At 38.6% G+C, this 14,107-nt stretch overlaps 1 protein-coding gene across 2 annotated transcripts in view; it reads right to left on the minus strand.

Annotated features, from left to right (window-relative positions):
- Positions 1-14,107, minus strand: part of LOC150075219 (tetratricopeptide repeat protein 21B-like) — a 272,286-nt gene that overhangs the window by 134,140 nt on the left and 124,039 nt on the right. For both annotated transcript variants that reach the window (XM_090389257.1, XM_090389256.1), the window contains exon 20: positions 4,850-4,960. In XM_090389257.1, coding sequence (XP_090245383.1) covers positions 4,850-4,960 — 111 coding nt within the window. The remainder of the gene's footprint in view (positions 1-4,849; positions 4,961-14,107) is intronic.

A 14,107-nucleotide genomic window follows, 5' to 3' on the forward strand; every position in this document is an offset into this window, starting at 1 on the left:
TTTGCAAATTACAGTGTCTGTAGACTAGGCACCAGCGAGGTGATCTGATAGAGGTGTATAAAGCCTTGAATGGTTTGAGCATGCTCAATGCTGATGGGATTCTTCCTCTCGCTCAGAATAATCACCTGAGAGGGCATAAATTCAAATTGAGGAAAGACAGATGTAGGATAGACGTGCGGAAATTTGCCTTTAGCCAGCAGGTGGTTGGTTGGTGGAACAGACTTCCATCCCTTGTCGTGGAAGTTGATAGCCTAAATAAGTTTAAGGCTCAGCTGGACAGGTATTTTGAACAAACAGAGGGGTGAAGTGGAAGTGGTTTTTTTTTTTTTTTTTTTTGGCTGATGCTGCATAAGCTTGCTTTCTTGCATCAAATGCCTCTACTAATGCTAATGCTAATGCTAAAGTACTACATATGGGAAGCAGCAACCCCAGAGTGATGTATCAACTCTGGTACAACACTGACAGTGGTAGAGAACGAAAAGGATCTGGGGGTAATTGTGCAGGCAGATATGAAGTTTTCTGAGCAGTGCAGACCGTCTGCACTGCTCATAGTGTCTTGTCAATGATATACAGGAATTTTTCTTGCAGGGATAAGGAGGTGATTATCCCCTTATATAAGGCAATGGTCAAGCCACACCTTGAGTACTGTATACAGGTCTGGAGGCCTCATTTTAAGAAGGATGTAGAACTGTTGAAATGAGTACAGAGAAGGGAATAAGATTAGGTGAATGGAACAAAGGGTTGCTCTTACGAAGAAAGGCTTAAGTTTTGCAAATTACAGTGTCTGGAGACTAGGCACCTGCAAGGTGATCTGATTGAGGTGTATAATGCCTTGAATGGTTTGAGCATGCTCAATGCTGATGGAATTCTTCCTCTTGCTCAGAATAATCATTTGAGAGGGAAAAAATTCAAAATGAGAAAAGACAGGTGTAGGATTGATGTGCGGAAGTTTGCCTTTAGCCAGCGGGTGGTTGGTTGGTGGAACAGACTTCCATCCTTTGTTGTGGAAGTTAATAGCCTAAATAAATTTAAGGCTGAACCGGACAGGTACTTGGAACGAATGGATGGGTGAAGCGGAAGCCGTGTTTTTTTTTTTTTTTCCGCTGATGCTGCATAAGCTTGCTTTCTTGCATCATATGCCTCTACTAATGCTAATACTAACAGTGTGCATGACCTAGTGATGCAAGACAGATGAATGACTGTTAGGTGTATAGCTGAGTTTGTAGGCATTTCAGTCAGCAGTGTTGATTCAAGCCTCACGAAATCTTTATAGATGAAAAAGGCAGTGCTCAGTGGGTCCCACAAATGTTGGCAGATGAGCAAAAGGCATGTTGCAAAAGAATGTGCATCACCAATTTGAACATTTTTTGTGAGGATCTACAAAATTTCTGGTCCAAGACTGTTACAATGGATGAACCATGGGTTCATCACTTTGACCCCATATGCAAAAAAACAAAATCTTATGTGGATGCATCCATGTTGCTCTACCATCTGGCAAGGTGATAGTATCAGTCTTTTGCAATGTAGAAGGCATCATCATGATTGACTAACTGGAAAAGGGCACCAGTCACTGGTGCATACTAAATGGTGTGGAAAATTGTGATGTGGAGTGGAAAACTGTGAAAAGGTATCTTGCTTCTTCACGACAATGCACCCAGTCACACCTCCCATATTGACTTTTATTTGTTCTCCAAGCTAAAGGATAACATTCATGGGAACAGATAAGCCTCCTACTCCAAGGTAGTCAGTACTGCCAATACCCAATTTCTTCAATTCATTGTGCATGGTATTTGGGTTGAAATAAGGTTCTGGGCTTGGTTGAATTCAGATGTTATTTGCTGCACACTGGATGTCCTATTTTTCCATACAGTCCTCCTTAGAGTATGATGGCTTTGCTCCTGAAGTATTGTTTTTCTGCCGCATTTATGCCTTTGAGATGGTGGAAGAACTGCTTGTTTTCCAGTTATTAAAATCCTTTGAGATGGATTCTTTTGAGAAACCAGTTATGTCTTTCATTTCTTGAATTATGGCTCCTGCTAAATGTGCACCCACAATAAGGCCTTTTTTCAAAGTTTGATAGATCACATTTCCCCTCATTTTGGCTTCAGATTACTGCAGTCGAACAGTCTGTGCAGTCTTTATACTCAATGGGCAACATTTCATCACCCAACATCACAGTTTTCTTTGCATCTATTTGCACTAATTTTGCCTTTCTTCTGTCAGTGATTGTCTTAATACAAACATAGTCAATCATGATGATGTATTTTTTTGGCTAGTGTGTGTATTACAGATATGAGTAATCATATGATAGTATCTGTAATACAGTAGAATCTCATTAATACAAACTCAGTTTATACAAAATTCTCGTTTGTATGAGAATGGTTTAAAAATTTTCTATTCTAACACTTATAGGAAAGCCATACCATTATGATTCCCTTTTTATTTTTTGTTATAATCCCCAGCCACTGCAATGCATTTCTCCTATGTATGCTCTAATGCTTTGATCCCATTGGGAAAAAATCTTTACTCTTGGTCCTCTGACCATTCACCCACACCCAGAACCTTATTTCAACCCAAATACCATGCACAATGAATTGAAGAAATTGGGTATTGGCAGTTGCCAGCCTATTTGGAAGCCACCTGTTGCGGAGAAAAACAGAAAAATCCATTGAGAGTGGTGCCGAGAACATCATGATTGGACTGTGGACCAATGGAAGAAAGCCATGTGGTCAGACAAATAATGATACACTTTGTTCTGCACTGATGATAGGCAGAGAGTGTGGAAAGAAACTCATGAAGCGATAGACCCTGCTTGCCTTCAAAAATACAACCCAAGCAGCTGGAGATGGTATTACGATATGGGGAATGTTTTGTTGGCATAGACTGGGTCTGCTGATATTGGTGGAGGGTAAAATGTCATCCAAGAAGTACCTGAGTTTTGTATCGGACCTACTGCACCCTGCAATGTTACAATTTTATCCAAAAGGTGATGGCCATTTTATGGATGACAATGCAACAGCACATTGTGCCAGAATTGTGCAAGAATAGTTCAGAGAACATGACATGGATTTCCACCACCTTCCCTGGTCCCCACATTCACCTGATCTCAATCCTATTCAAAAAGTGCAGGATATGCTGGAGAGAGAGAACTATTTGGCAATGAAGTCCTCTTCCTTCAACTTTGTCACAGCTGCATGATACTTTCCAAAAGAGTGGTTACAATTATATCAAAATGCACTAAAACACCTTACAGAATCCATGACGCAGCACATTTGTGATAATTCTGTAATTCGAAACAAAGGGAGTCTGATCTGATACTGAATAAAGGCTAGTATTTTTTTGGCTATTGTGTGTGGTACTATACATTAACTTACATTATACATCATACCATGGATTAACTTATCCAGTAGTACTGTACTATTACTTATATCTGTTGTAGGCTTTGGTACTTTTCATCACTCTGTAACTCATTCATGCATCTTTTTCTATTCTATTAAACTGGTCAGCTCCATGTTGATCCATCTTGGCATGCACCACCCACATCCACCTTGTGTTATATTTTCTTAATGGGATAGTAACTACTTCTTTAAAGGAATTCCACAGTCTCCCTATATTTTCCATCCGTCGAATTAAGAGAGGTCATGTAGCATTTCAGATTATCAGAGTTGCTTTTTCTGAAATTAAAACCCATGCCTTTGCCTTTACAACTGCAACTTCTCACCTTATCATTCAACTCAGAACACCATCTTAAGGGTTCCTCTGCTGTCAGTCTTATGAGTGTTGTCAATAAAATGAATGAGTCTGAACTCCTGGGGAGGATAACTAATGCTAACATAATATGGCTAACAGAAACTTGGTATTCAGAAATACAGGATGATTTCATACAGGATGGGTGATTTCAATTTCCCCCTTATTGATTGGAGCAAGTTGGGGGTGGACTCACCATACAGGACAAAATTTTAAAATAATCTAGGTGATTACTATTTGTAGCAGCACATTAGGAAAATTATCAGGGGGAAGCATATTCTACACCACATCATCACTATTCTGATTCATTTTATTGACAACACTCCTGACATTACTGTATACACATTAGTACTGCATAATACAAGTGTTCTTGTATTATGCAGTACTAATGTTACTTCAGCATTACATGAAAACAACATTAATTTCAGATGCAAACAAATATTACTAAGAAGTCAACATTGGTCTCTAGCCAGAATTCACAAATTTCACAACAATGCAATATCAGTTATATTACATATGTGATATGCAACTCACTGAAAATCAGTTAAAAAAATAAAAAATAAATACACATTTCAGAAAATTATGAAATAAAATAACCTTCTGCTAAGTTTAATATCACACCTCTTGCTTTCTTGGTATATTTCATATATTTGAACCTCCCTCTCTCTCCAGCCTAATTACATAAAAAAACATATACAGTTTTTACAGCGTTTTCAAAACTTTTAATAGTTTTATCTCCATTGCACATTTCACCTCTATTCTGTGTGACTTATTACTCTTCAATGCATGTGCACTGATAAGATGCATGATATATTTCAATTCATTAAACTCAGATTCCCATTCAACTACAATAGCCTACAAATATGCAGACCATCATTTTTAATAAGGTCTGCTACTTTTGATTTTTTAAGGAGTCCTTTTTAAAGAGTATTTTTTAAGGAGTCCCTAAGGTCTGCTATTAATAGTATTGTAACTGCATGATGATAAAAGGTATTCATAAAATTGCCAATGTACAATTTTAATTTAAATGAATTTATTCAATTAAATGTAATTACCATAAATATTTCAAAAAATATAATAATGTAACTTAATTTAGATACACCTTATCATAATGGTGAGTTTTCACAAGGGCTTGACCTATTTTTCTTGCCAACATGCTATCCCGAGGATTTTTCTTCAAAGCTTGCTCGTACACTTCAATGGCTCTTTCTGGCTAAAATTCAACATATGACATTTTAAAAAACATATCAGATAGAAATTTATTTTTTATTATGAGAAAAAAAAAAAAAAAGTTTACTGACAAAAAAAAGAAGATAAAACATTTTAATTTACAAAATGTGTTTGTGGAACGTTATTACCTATTTATTAAGAACAAAAATTAATAGCCTGTGGTATTTTTCAGCATAACTTTGAGATGTACTTTAACTAGCATGTGTTTCTTATTATTATTTTTTTTCCCTGTGGGCTCTTCAACCTGTCAGCAGGCATATTTTGTTTTGCAGCAGAATGTGGGCACGTGGCTTTCATACCTAACTTTCAGAGCTTATAATATGCTCATGAGTAGAAATTTCTTGTTGAAATATTTTTATGGTAAATAGTAGTACATACATTAGAAAAATAAAATATATTCACAATGGCATTGGTTAATTTAAAAGCACAACTTGATTTTCATAACAGAGGTAGCCGCATGGTTTGGTGTATTTCTAAACTAAAATTTTAGAAGTTTATAACATGAGCCAGGATCAGCTTAAGCTGGAAGTCACTGCATCAAGGCAACAGTTCTTAGGGTAGCAAAATTAATTTGGAAAAAAGAAGAGAAATATCTATTCATGGCTTCATTATAAACTAAATATTGCCGTACAAAAACTGTTCTGTGCAATTATTAGGCTGCAGACTAGTTAAAAAAATCTATTAAAATTACAATATGATTTCTTATATTTAGCATAATCACAGTAATATTTATAAGGGAAAAAACTGGAGAAAAATATTCAAAAATAAGAATGTTATAAACATTTTAACATATGTACAATGTACACACACTGAACTGATGTGTACTGTACGACATTTAGTTCTCAGGAATGTTACTCATAGCCTTAGTGATGCTTTTGATTAACTCCTGCAAATGGGGATTGTGCCTAAAAACTCCTCATGGAAAGAAATCTTGTGAGGTTGAATTTGTCAATCAGCGTGACTAATGTCTATTAAAATTCATTCAATTTCCAAGCATAGATTTCAACTGATGGAGGCAGAAACATTGATAGTGTGGATGACACCACCATACTGTTGGAAAAGCCTTCTGGAAATTTGACAATTATTCCAAGACATTATATAGGCACTAGTTTTGGAAATAATTACATATTTTCATCCTCAGAATGACTGAAGGATAGTGTGGATTGCAGCCTGCTTTTATATTATTCTATAATCCAGGTGTCATCATATCACTTGAGAAACATAATACAGAATGGTTGGCTTTACTTCTTAAATTCTTTTTTTTCTGGAATTCATTTTAAAGCAAGTATGCAAAGCATGTTTTTAGAGCCATTCATATGAAATCTCGCTCCTTTCTCTCTCTCTCTCTTTCTCTTTGCCCAAAGTAGTGAGAAGTAACAGTCACTTCACAAAGCCACATACGTGAAGGAAAGGATTAGCATTAGCATTAGTAGAGGCATTTGATGCAAGAAAGCAAGCTTATGCAGCATCAGCCAAAAAAAAAAAAAAAAGCCCACTTCCACTTCACCCCTCTGTTCGTTCAAAATACCTGTCCAGCTGAGCCTTAAACTTATTTAGGCTATCAACCTCCACCACAAGGGATGGAAGTCTGTTCCACCAACCAACCACCCGCTGGCTAAAGGCAAATTTCCGCACGTCTATCCTACATCTGTCTTTCCTCAATTTGAATTTATGCCCTCTCAGGTGATTTTTCTGACTAGAGGAAGAATCCCATCAGCATTGAGCATGCTTAAACCATTCAAGGCTTTATACACCTCTATCAGATCACCTCGCTGGTGCCTAGTCTCCAGACACTGTAATTTGCAAAACTTAAGCCTTTCTTCATAAGAGCACCCCTTCGTTCCATTCACTAATCTTGTTGCCCTTCTCTGTACTCGTTCCAGCAGCTCTACATCCTTCTTGAAATGAGGCCTCCAGACCTGTATACAGTACTCTAGGTGTGGCCTGACCATCGCCTTATACAATGGAATAATCACCTCCTTATCCCTGCTGGAAAAATTCCTGTATATCATTGACAATACTCCATGAGCTACTCTTGTAGCCCGTCTGCACTGCTCAGAGAACTTCATATCTGCCTGCACAACCACCCCTAAGTCCCTTTTATTCTCTAACACTGTCAGTGTAGTACCACAGAGTTGATACGTTGCTCTGGTGTTGCTGTTTCCCATGTGTAGTACTTTACTTTTGTCAATGTTAAACTTCATTTGCCACCTCTCAGCCCATCTGCTCAACCTTTCCAGATCCTGTTGCAGCAGCATAGTGTCCGTAGTGTCCTTGACAACCCTGCCAACCTTTGTATCGTCTGCAAACTTGGACATTAAGCCCGATATACCATCATCAATATCATTTATAAATACAGAAAACAATAATGGACCCAACACTGAGCCCTGAGGGACTCCACTAATAACATCAGTCCACGATGAGCAGTGTCCATTGATTACCACTCTGTCTTCTCCCCCTCAACCACCCCTTTATCCATAGCAGCAATTTGCCTCCAATGTTACACTGCTCCAATTTGTGTAGCAGTCTTCCATGTGCAACAGTATCAAAAGCCTTTCTAAGATCCAAGTATATAATATCAAAGTTATTCCCTACATCCAGTTCTTTTGTGACTGCATCATAGTATCCAATCAAGTTGGTCAGGCAAGACTTCCCCTTAACAAAACCATGCTGTGTCTGAGCTATAACTGAAATCTTGTCTAAATGATCCTGCAGTGCTTCCTGCAGTGCCTCCATTAATTTTCCTGGAACAGAAGTTAAGCTCACAGGTCTATAATTACTTGTGTCAGCCTTTGATCCTCCTTTGTGAATTGGGGTCACATTTGCACTTTTCCAGTCTATGGGTACCTCCCCTGAGTCCAAGGAAGCTCTCATAATTATGGCTAAGGGTTTGCTTACTTCCTTTGCTGCCTCCTTTAATATAACTGGATAGATCCCATCCACCCCGGGTGCCTTTCTTGTGTTTATCTTCAACAGTTTCTCCTCCACTTTACTCCCACTTATTTCAAGATTCTGTAGCTTACTGCTAGAGTTGAATACACCTCTGGCATTCCCCTCGCTGAATAACTCCTCATGTGTGAATGTCGATGCAAAATATTCATTTAGTTTGTTGGCTACCTGAGCAGGATCATCAACACTTGACCCATCAATATCAAGTGGACAAATCTGATTCATCCCCTTCCTTCTAGAGTTTACATAAGTAAAGAACTCTTTGCTGTTTTTCTTTGCATCCCTTGCCAAGGATTTCTCGTAATCTGCCTTCGCCTGCCTAACCTCCTTTGTAACTTGGTTGCATATCAACTTGTATCTATCATAGGCTTCTGTGTCATGTGTTAATTTGTATGTATCCCATGCATTTTTCTTCTCTGCCATATGCCTCATTAGTTCATCTGACATCCATTTTGGCCTAAACCTTGAACAATATTTCTTAGTTGGTATGTAAAGCCTAGTAGCTTCCAAGATAAGTTCTTTGAATGCTTCCCATTTTGAATTTGCTGTTGGTAACATCATCAGTTGGTCCCACTGTATAGAATTTAAATACTGTCTCAGTCCATCGTAGTTGCCTTTACGGAAGCAATAACCCTTCCCTTTACTCCTAATGGTAGTTACCTCTTTGAGTAAATCCCACTTCAGCACACTGTGATCACTGCCACCTAGTGGTTCATTTATCTGCAGATTCTTAATGCATGAAGAATCACTGCTGATAATCAAATCAAGAGTATTACTCCCTCTAGTTGCCTCCCGAACATGCTGAGGTATAAAACAATCATCCAATAAATCCACAAAAGCCCTGCTAGTGTGTGAGTAACCAGCCCCCAAATTCCAGTCAATATCTGGGAAATTAAAATCTCCCATTATAAGACACTCTGATTTACTGGCCCACTCTATTTCCCTGTACAGTTCCTTATTATATTCATCAGAGTCATTAGGCCTATAGCACACTCCTACTCTCAATTTTGATCTCCCAATGCTTATGTCACACCAAACTGACTCCACACTGCACTGTCCAGCGATGTCGACTGGCTTCACTTCCTTGGTTTTTATGTGTTTCTTAACTAATAGCATAACCCCTCCCCCCTTCCTATCCTGTCTATCCTTTCTGTAGACGTTGTACTCCCCAAATTGCAGTTCTGCATCCCTTATATCTGTGTGACACCACGTCTCTGATATCCCAACAATATCTGCCTTCGATGTTTTGAGCAATACCTCAAATTCATCAAATTTATTTAGTAAACTCCTAGCATTGGTATACACGCAAGTATACCTGCATCTCTTTCTATTCTTAGCTACCCTAACACAACCCATGTGTTTACTTGTACCGCAATGGCTCCCAGCAGTCTCTGAAATACCATGCATCTTGTTTTTCTGGCTTCTGCTCATTCTAATAGAAGCAGTGCAAGAATCTCTTTCACCTCTGCCAGTGGCTACTGTCAATCTATTGGTCTTTGTCTCCCCCCAAGCTAGCAGTTTTCCGACCCACCTAACACTGCCTCGATAGCATCAGCAAATATTCTTGCACCCTTTCTATTTAAGTGTATCCCATCCCTGTAGAAGCAATCTCTCCTGTTAACAAGTACAGTCCAGGCTGAAAAAAATTCTACCCCTTGAGCCTTGCACAATCTTTCCAGGGCCGAATTGATCGACAAGGCTCTCATCATGTACTCCCTCCTATCGTGTCTGGGCAGAATTGCAGACACTTTCAAATTCAACCCTAATTCTCGGCTTTTGTTCAACAGTGACCTGTACTTGTTAAGTAATTCTGCCGGTCTCCTACTCTTAATATTATTAGTGCCAACGTGTACAACTATATCACCTTTTGTGCCCTTAAAAGATGATATTCGCTCTACAACGTCATCAACCTTTGCCCCTGGCAGACATACCCTGGTCCTGTTCCACCTATCTTTTTTACAAAGCATGTTCCCCGTTTCCCTGACAATAGAGTCACCAACAACTACTAGTTCCTTCGGGACCAGCACATTCTGCCTTAGGGGTTGTCTCTGTGTCACGCGATGCCCAAGTGCAAGCTCTGGCGTTGATGTGGGCAGCTGAGAGCTTGATGGGCCCCTCAATTTAGTTTCTTCGAGGGCATCCACCCTGTCCTTCAAGCTCTCATATAGGCCCACAAGAACACTGAGTTGTTGCCTGATATCGATACACTCCTTGCATCGCGCACACACAAAGACATCCCCCTTGGCAGTATCATGTCCCGTACCCGATTGCTCTGCAAACATCAAGCAAACAGTGCATTTTATAAGGCTGTGAGTCAGAGGACAACTGCCCCCCTCAGTTCTGCTCTGAGCCACAGCACTTCCATTAGCTTGAGCCTTTTGCTTTGCTGCTCTGGTCTGAGTCATGATTCTATTAATTTATTAATTAATTATGTTATGTTATTAATTATATTACATTTGTAATCTAAGTCGTTATATGTATTTATTTAAACGTACAATTGGATAAGTGACATCAAATAAAACAATTGGACAATAGGATAAGTGACATCAAATAAAATATACCTAAAGAACAATTCAAGAAGTAAATAACAATAACAAAATTGTTAAAGTAAATATAAATTAAAATAAAATTTTAAAAAATTAATGAAAAAATAAAATTTTAAATAAAAAAAAAGTAAATTATTACTTTTTCAACGCAGTGTAATTTGTATTACTTATTATTAACTCCAAAGCCTTCTACATGTTTCTCTCATCTAGATGCTCAACAAATTGCCTGCATATGCTGACATAACACTCGGAAATTTTGCCCTCCTTTTTATTCAGAGAACCATCAGAACTGATGGGTCTGTGAATAAAATAGGGTCAAAACTCTAGCAATATTTTATTCATGTTGGTTGGGAATAGAAACTGGTTTCCTGATAAAGAAATGCAAAAAGCAGATGTCAAGCTACAGGTCAAATCTATCCAAAATCTGGAGTTAATTTAATAAGAAGCATGAAGAAGTTAATAAGAGGCATGCCCCCACCCCTTCCATCTTGTCTATTCTTCCTAAATATGTTACACATATCATAGTGAAACTCATCATCCTTTATTTCTCATTTTATGACAATACTCCTCAAATTACTGTACACACAGTAGAGATGAAGTGTTTTCGTATAATTTACCTGACACCATTTGAAGTTATTTAATCTTGTTTCCTAGCATTAGTTTCCCTTTCATTTGAAACACTGCTACTCTTGCCATACCTTGCCAATATCAGCTGTTACGGTGAAAAACAAGGAGTTTTGAGATGTGTGCAAGCATTACTTTGACCAATATCATCAGATCAACACATAACTATATTACTCCTACCTCCCTAAGTAGAAGTTGCCCTAAACCCTTAGGGTATCTCAATGATATTGGCAAAAATCCTTGCACAGAATATATTTGAAAAAACCACTGTTCAAATATATTCTGTCTCTAGAAAATAGAATCCTTCTACCTACAAGCCACATGCTGATAAAAATTTCTCCTCAAAGTCTCGCAGAGTCCCTAAAGTCTTGAGGTTAATCCATAAGGCTTTCACAGCATATAATCTCTCCTGTCATGCCTAGGCAAAATTACAGACACACAAACATCCTTACTTAACTTGTGGCATTTTTTCAGCATGATCTTATATTTATCCAACAAATTGTCAGTTCATGTGCATCTAATATCATTAGCCCTCACATGAATAATAATGCTCTCTTTATCCTCCACTTAAAATATGACAATCTGTTTGTGATATTATCAACTGTTGCTACTAGTAGACATCCCTGGTTCTAGTCCACCTATCCTTGTTACAAAAAAAAAAAAAAAAAAAGTTACATTTTCCCCTTACAATGGAATCTCCCAATAAAACTAAATTCTCTTGAACCAGAGCAGTGTGCAATTGATTGTTCTGGATCCTGAATTGGGAGTGCATCACCTGGGAGGTCAGGTGATGCACTCCTGACTTCAGTGATTCAAATTTATCTAGTAGTACACAAAGAAAATTTTAATTTGAGATTGACACACGTCATACATTGAGAACAAACAAAAGAATTATCAGTTGAGCTTTCTTTTATTTTCTTCTTTTTTTTTTCTCACAGTCTCCTCTCCTATTACTATATGCACCATGCCACATGCTGTGCAGTCAAGAAAGGCAAATTTTGTGAATTGAACCAAAAAGGAGCCACAAGGTCACCAATCAAAATATCCACTGCAGTGCATAAAGTATTGGAACAGTTCATTTCTTGATGGATCACCATCACCATCAGCCATTTTCAATCTACTGCAAGATGAAGGCCTCTCCAGCAACTTTCCAGTTCCTTCTGTTTTGTGAAATGGCCATCCATTTACTAAGCACAAACTCATAAACTTCATCTATCCATCTCCGCCGTTGTCTTCCAGATTTTCTTGTAGCTCCTCTTGGGTACCATTCTGTTATTTTCTTAGTCGATCTGTCATCATGTCTTCGAGCTATGTGTCCTGCCCAAGACCATTTAAGTTCTTTAGTTTTGATAAGAATGTCCTTTACTTGAGTTTGCTGCCTAATCCATGTATTTCTCTTCTTATCTAACAGTCTGATTCCTAATATAATTCATTCCATTCTTCACTGTGTAGTTCTCAGCTTCTCTTCCATTCTTTTGGTGAGTGCGACAAACTGGGATATTGCTCTTCAGTATTAGCATTAGTAGAGGCATATGATGCAAGCTTATGCAGCATCAGCCAAAAAAAAAAAAAAAAATTTTCACCCCTCCGTTCATTCGAAATACCTGCCCAGCCGAGCCTTAAATTTATTTAGACTATCAACTTCCACAACAAGGGATGGAAGTTTGTTCCACCAACCAACTACCCGCTGGCTAAAGGCAAATTTCCACACATCTATTCTACATCTGTCTTTCCTCAATTTGAATTTATGCCCTCTCAGGTGATTATTCTGAACAAGAGAAAGAATCCCATCGGCATTGAGCATGCTCAAACCATTCAAGGCTTTATACACCTCTATCAGATCACCTCGCTGGTGCCTAGTCTCCAGACACTGTAAATTGAAAAACTTCAGCCTTTCTTTCTAAGAGCAACCCTTTGTTCCATTCACAATCTTGTTGCCCTTCTGTGTACTCATTCCAGCAGCTCTACATCCTTCTTGAAATGAGACCTCCACACCTATATACAGTACTCAAGGTGTGGCCTGATTGCCTTATACAAGGGAATAATCACCTCCTTATCCCTGCTAGAAAAATTCCTGTATATCATTGACAAGACACCATGAGCTACTCTTGCAGCTACGTCTGCACTGCTCAGAGAACTTCATATCTGCCTGCACAATTACCACCAGGTGCTTTTCATTCTCTACCACTGTTGGTGTAGTACCAAAGAGTTGATACGTTGCTCTGGGGTTGCTGTTTCCCATATGTAGTATTTTACATTTGTCAATGTTAAACTTCATTTGCCACCTCTCAGCCCATCAGCTCAACCTTTCCAGATCCTGTTGCAGCAGCATAGCATCAGTAGTGTCCTTAACAACCTTGCCAACCTTTGTATTGGCTGCAAACTTGGACATTAAGTTTGATATACCATCATCAATATCATTTATAAATACAGAAAACAATTATGGACTCAACACTGAACCCTGAGGGACTCCACTAATAACATTAGTCCCCGATGAGCAGTGTCCATTGATTACCACTCTCTGTCTTCTCCTCCTCAACCATCCCTTTATCCATAGCAGCAATTTGCCTCCAATGCCACACTGCTCCAATTTGTGCAGCAGTCTTCCATGTGCAACAGTATCAAAAGCCTTTCTAAGGTCCAAATATATAATATCAAAGTTATTCCCTGCATCCAGTTCTTTTGTGACTGTATCATAGTAACCAATCAAATTGGTCAGGCAAGACTTTCCCTTAACAAACCACGCTGTGTCCGAGTCTTGTCTAGATGATCTTGCAGTGCTTCTTTAACCAGTGCCTTCATTAATTTTCCTGGAACAGAAGTTAAACTCACAGGTCTATAATTACTTGTGTCAGCCTTTGATCCTCCTTTGTGAATTGGGGTCACATTTGCACATCTCAAGTCTATGGGTACCTCCCCTGAGTAGGCGCCTCCGTAGCGAGGTGGGAAGGAGCAGCAGTGCGTAGCACACGCTTTTCGATTATACCGGGGATCGAGCCCGTGATGGGCTC

This window comes from Mastigoproctus giganteus, chromosome 14, assembly GCF_048544385.1.
Source record: "Mastigoproctus giganteus isolate SK-2022 chromosome 14, ASM4854438v1, whole genome shotgun sequence".
Taxonomy (NCBI): domain Eukaryota; kingdom Metazoa; phylum Arthropoda; class Arachnida; order Uropygi; family Thelyphonidae; genus Mastigoproctus; species Mastigoproctus giganteus.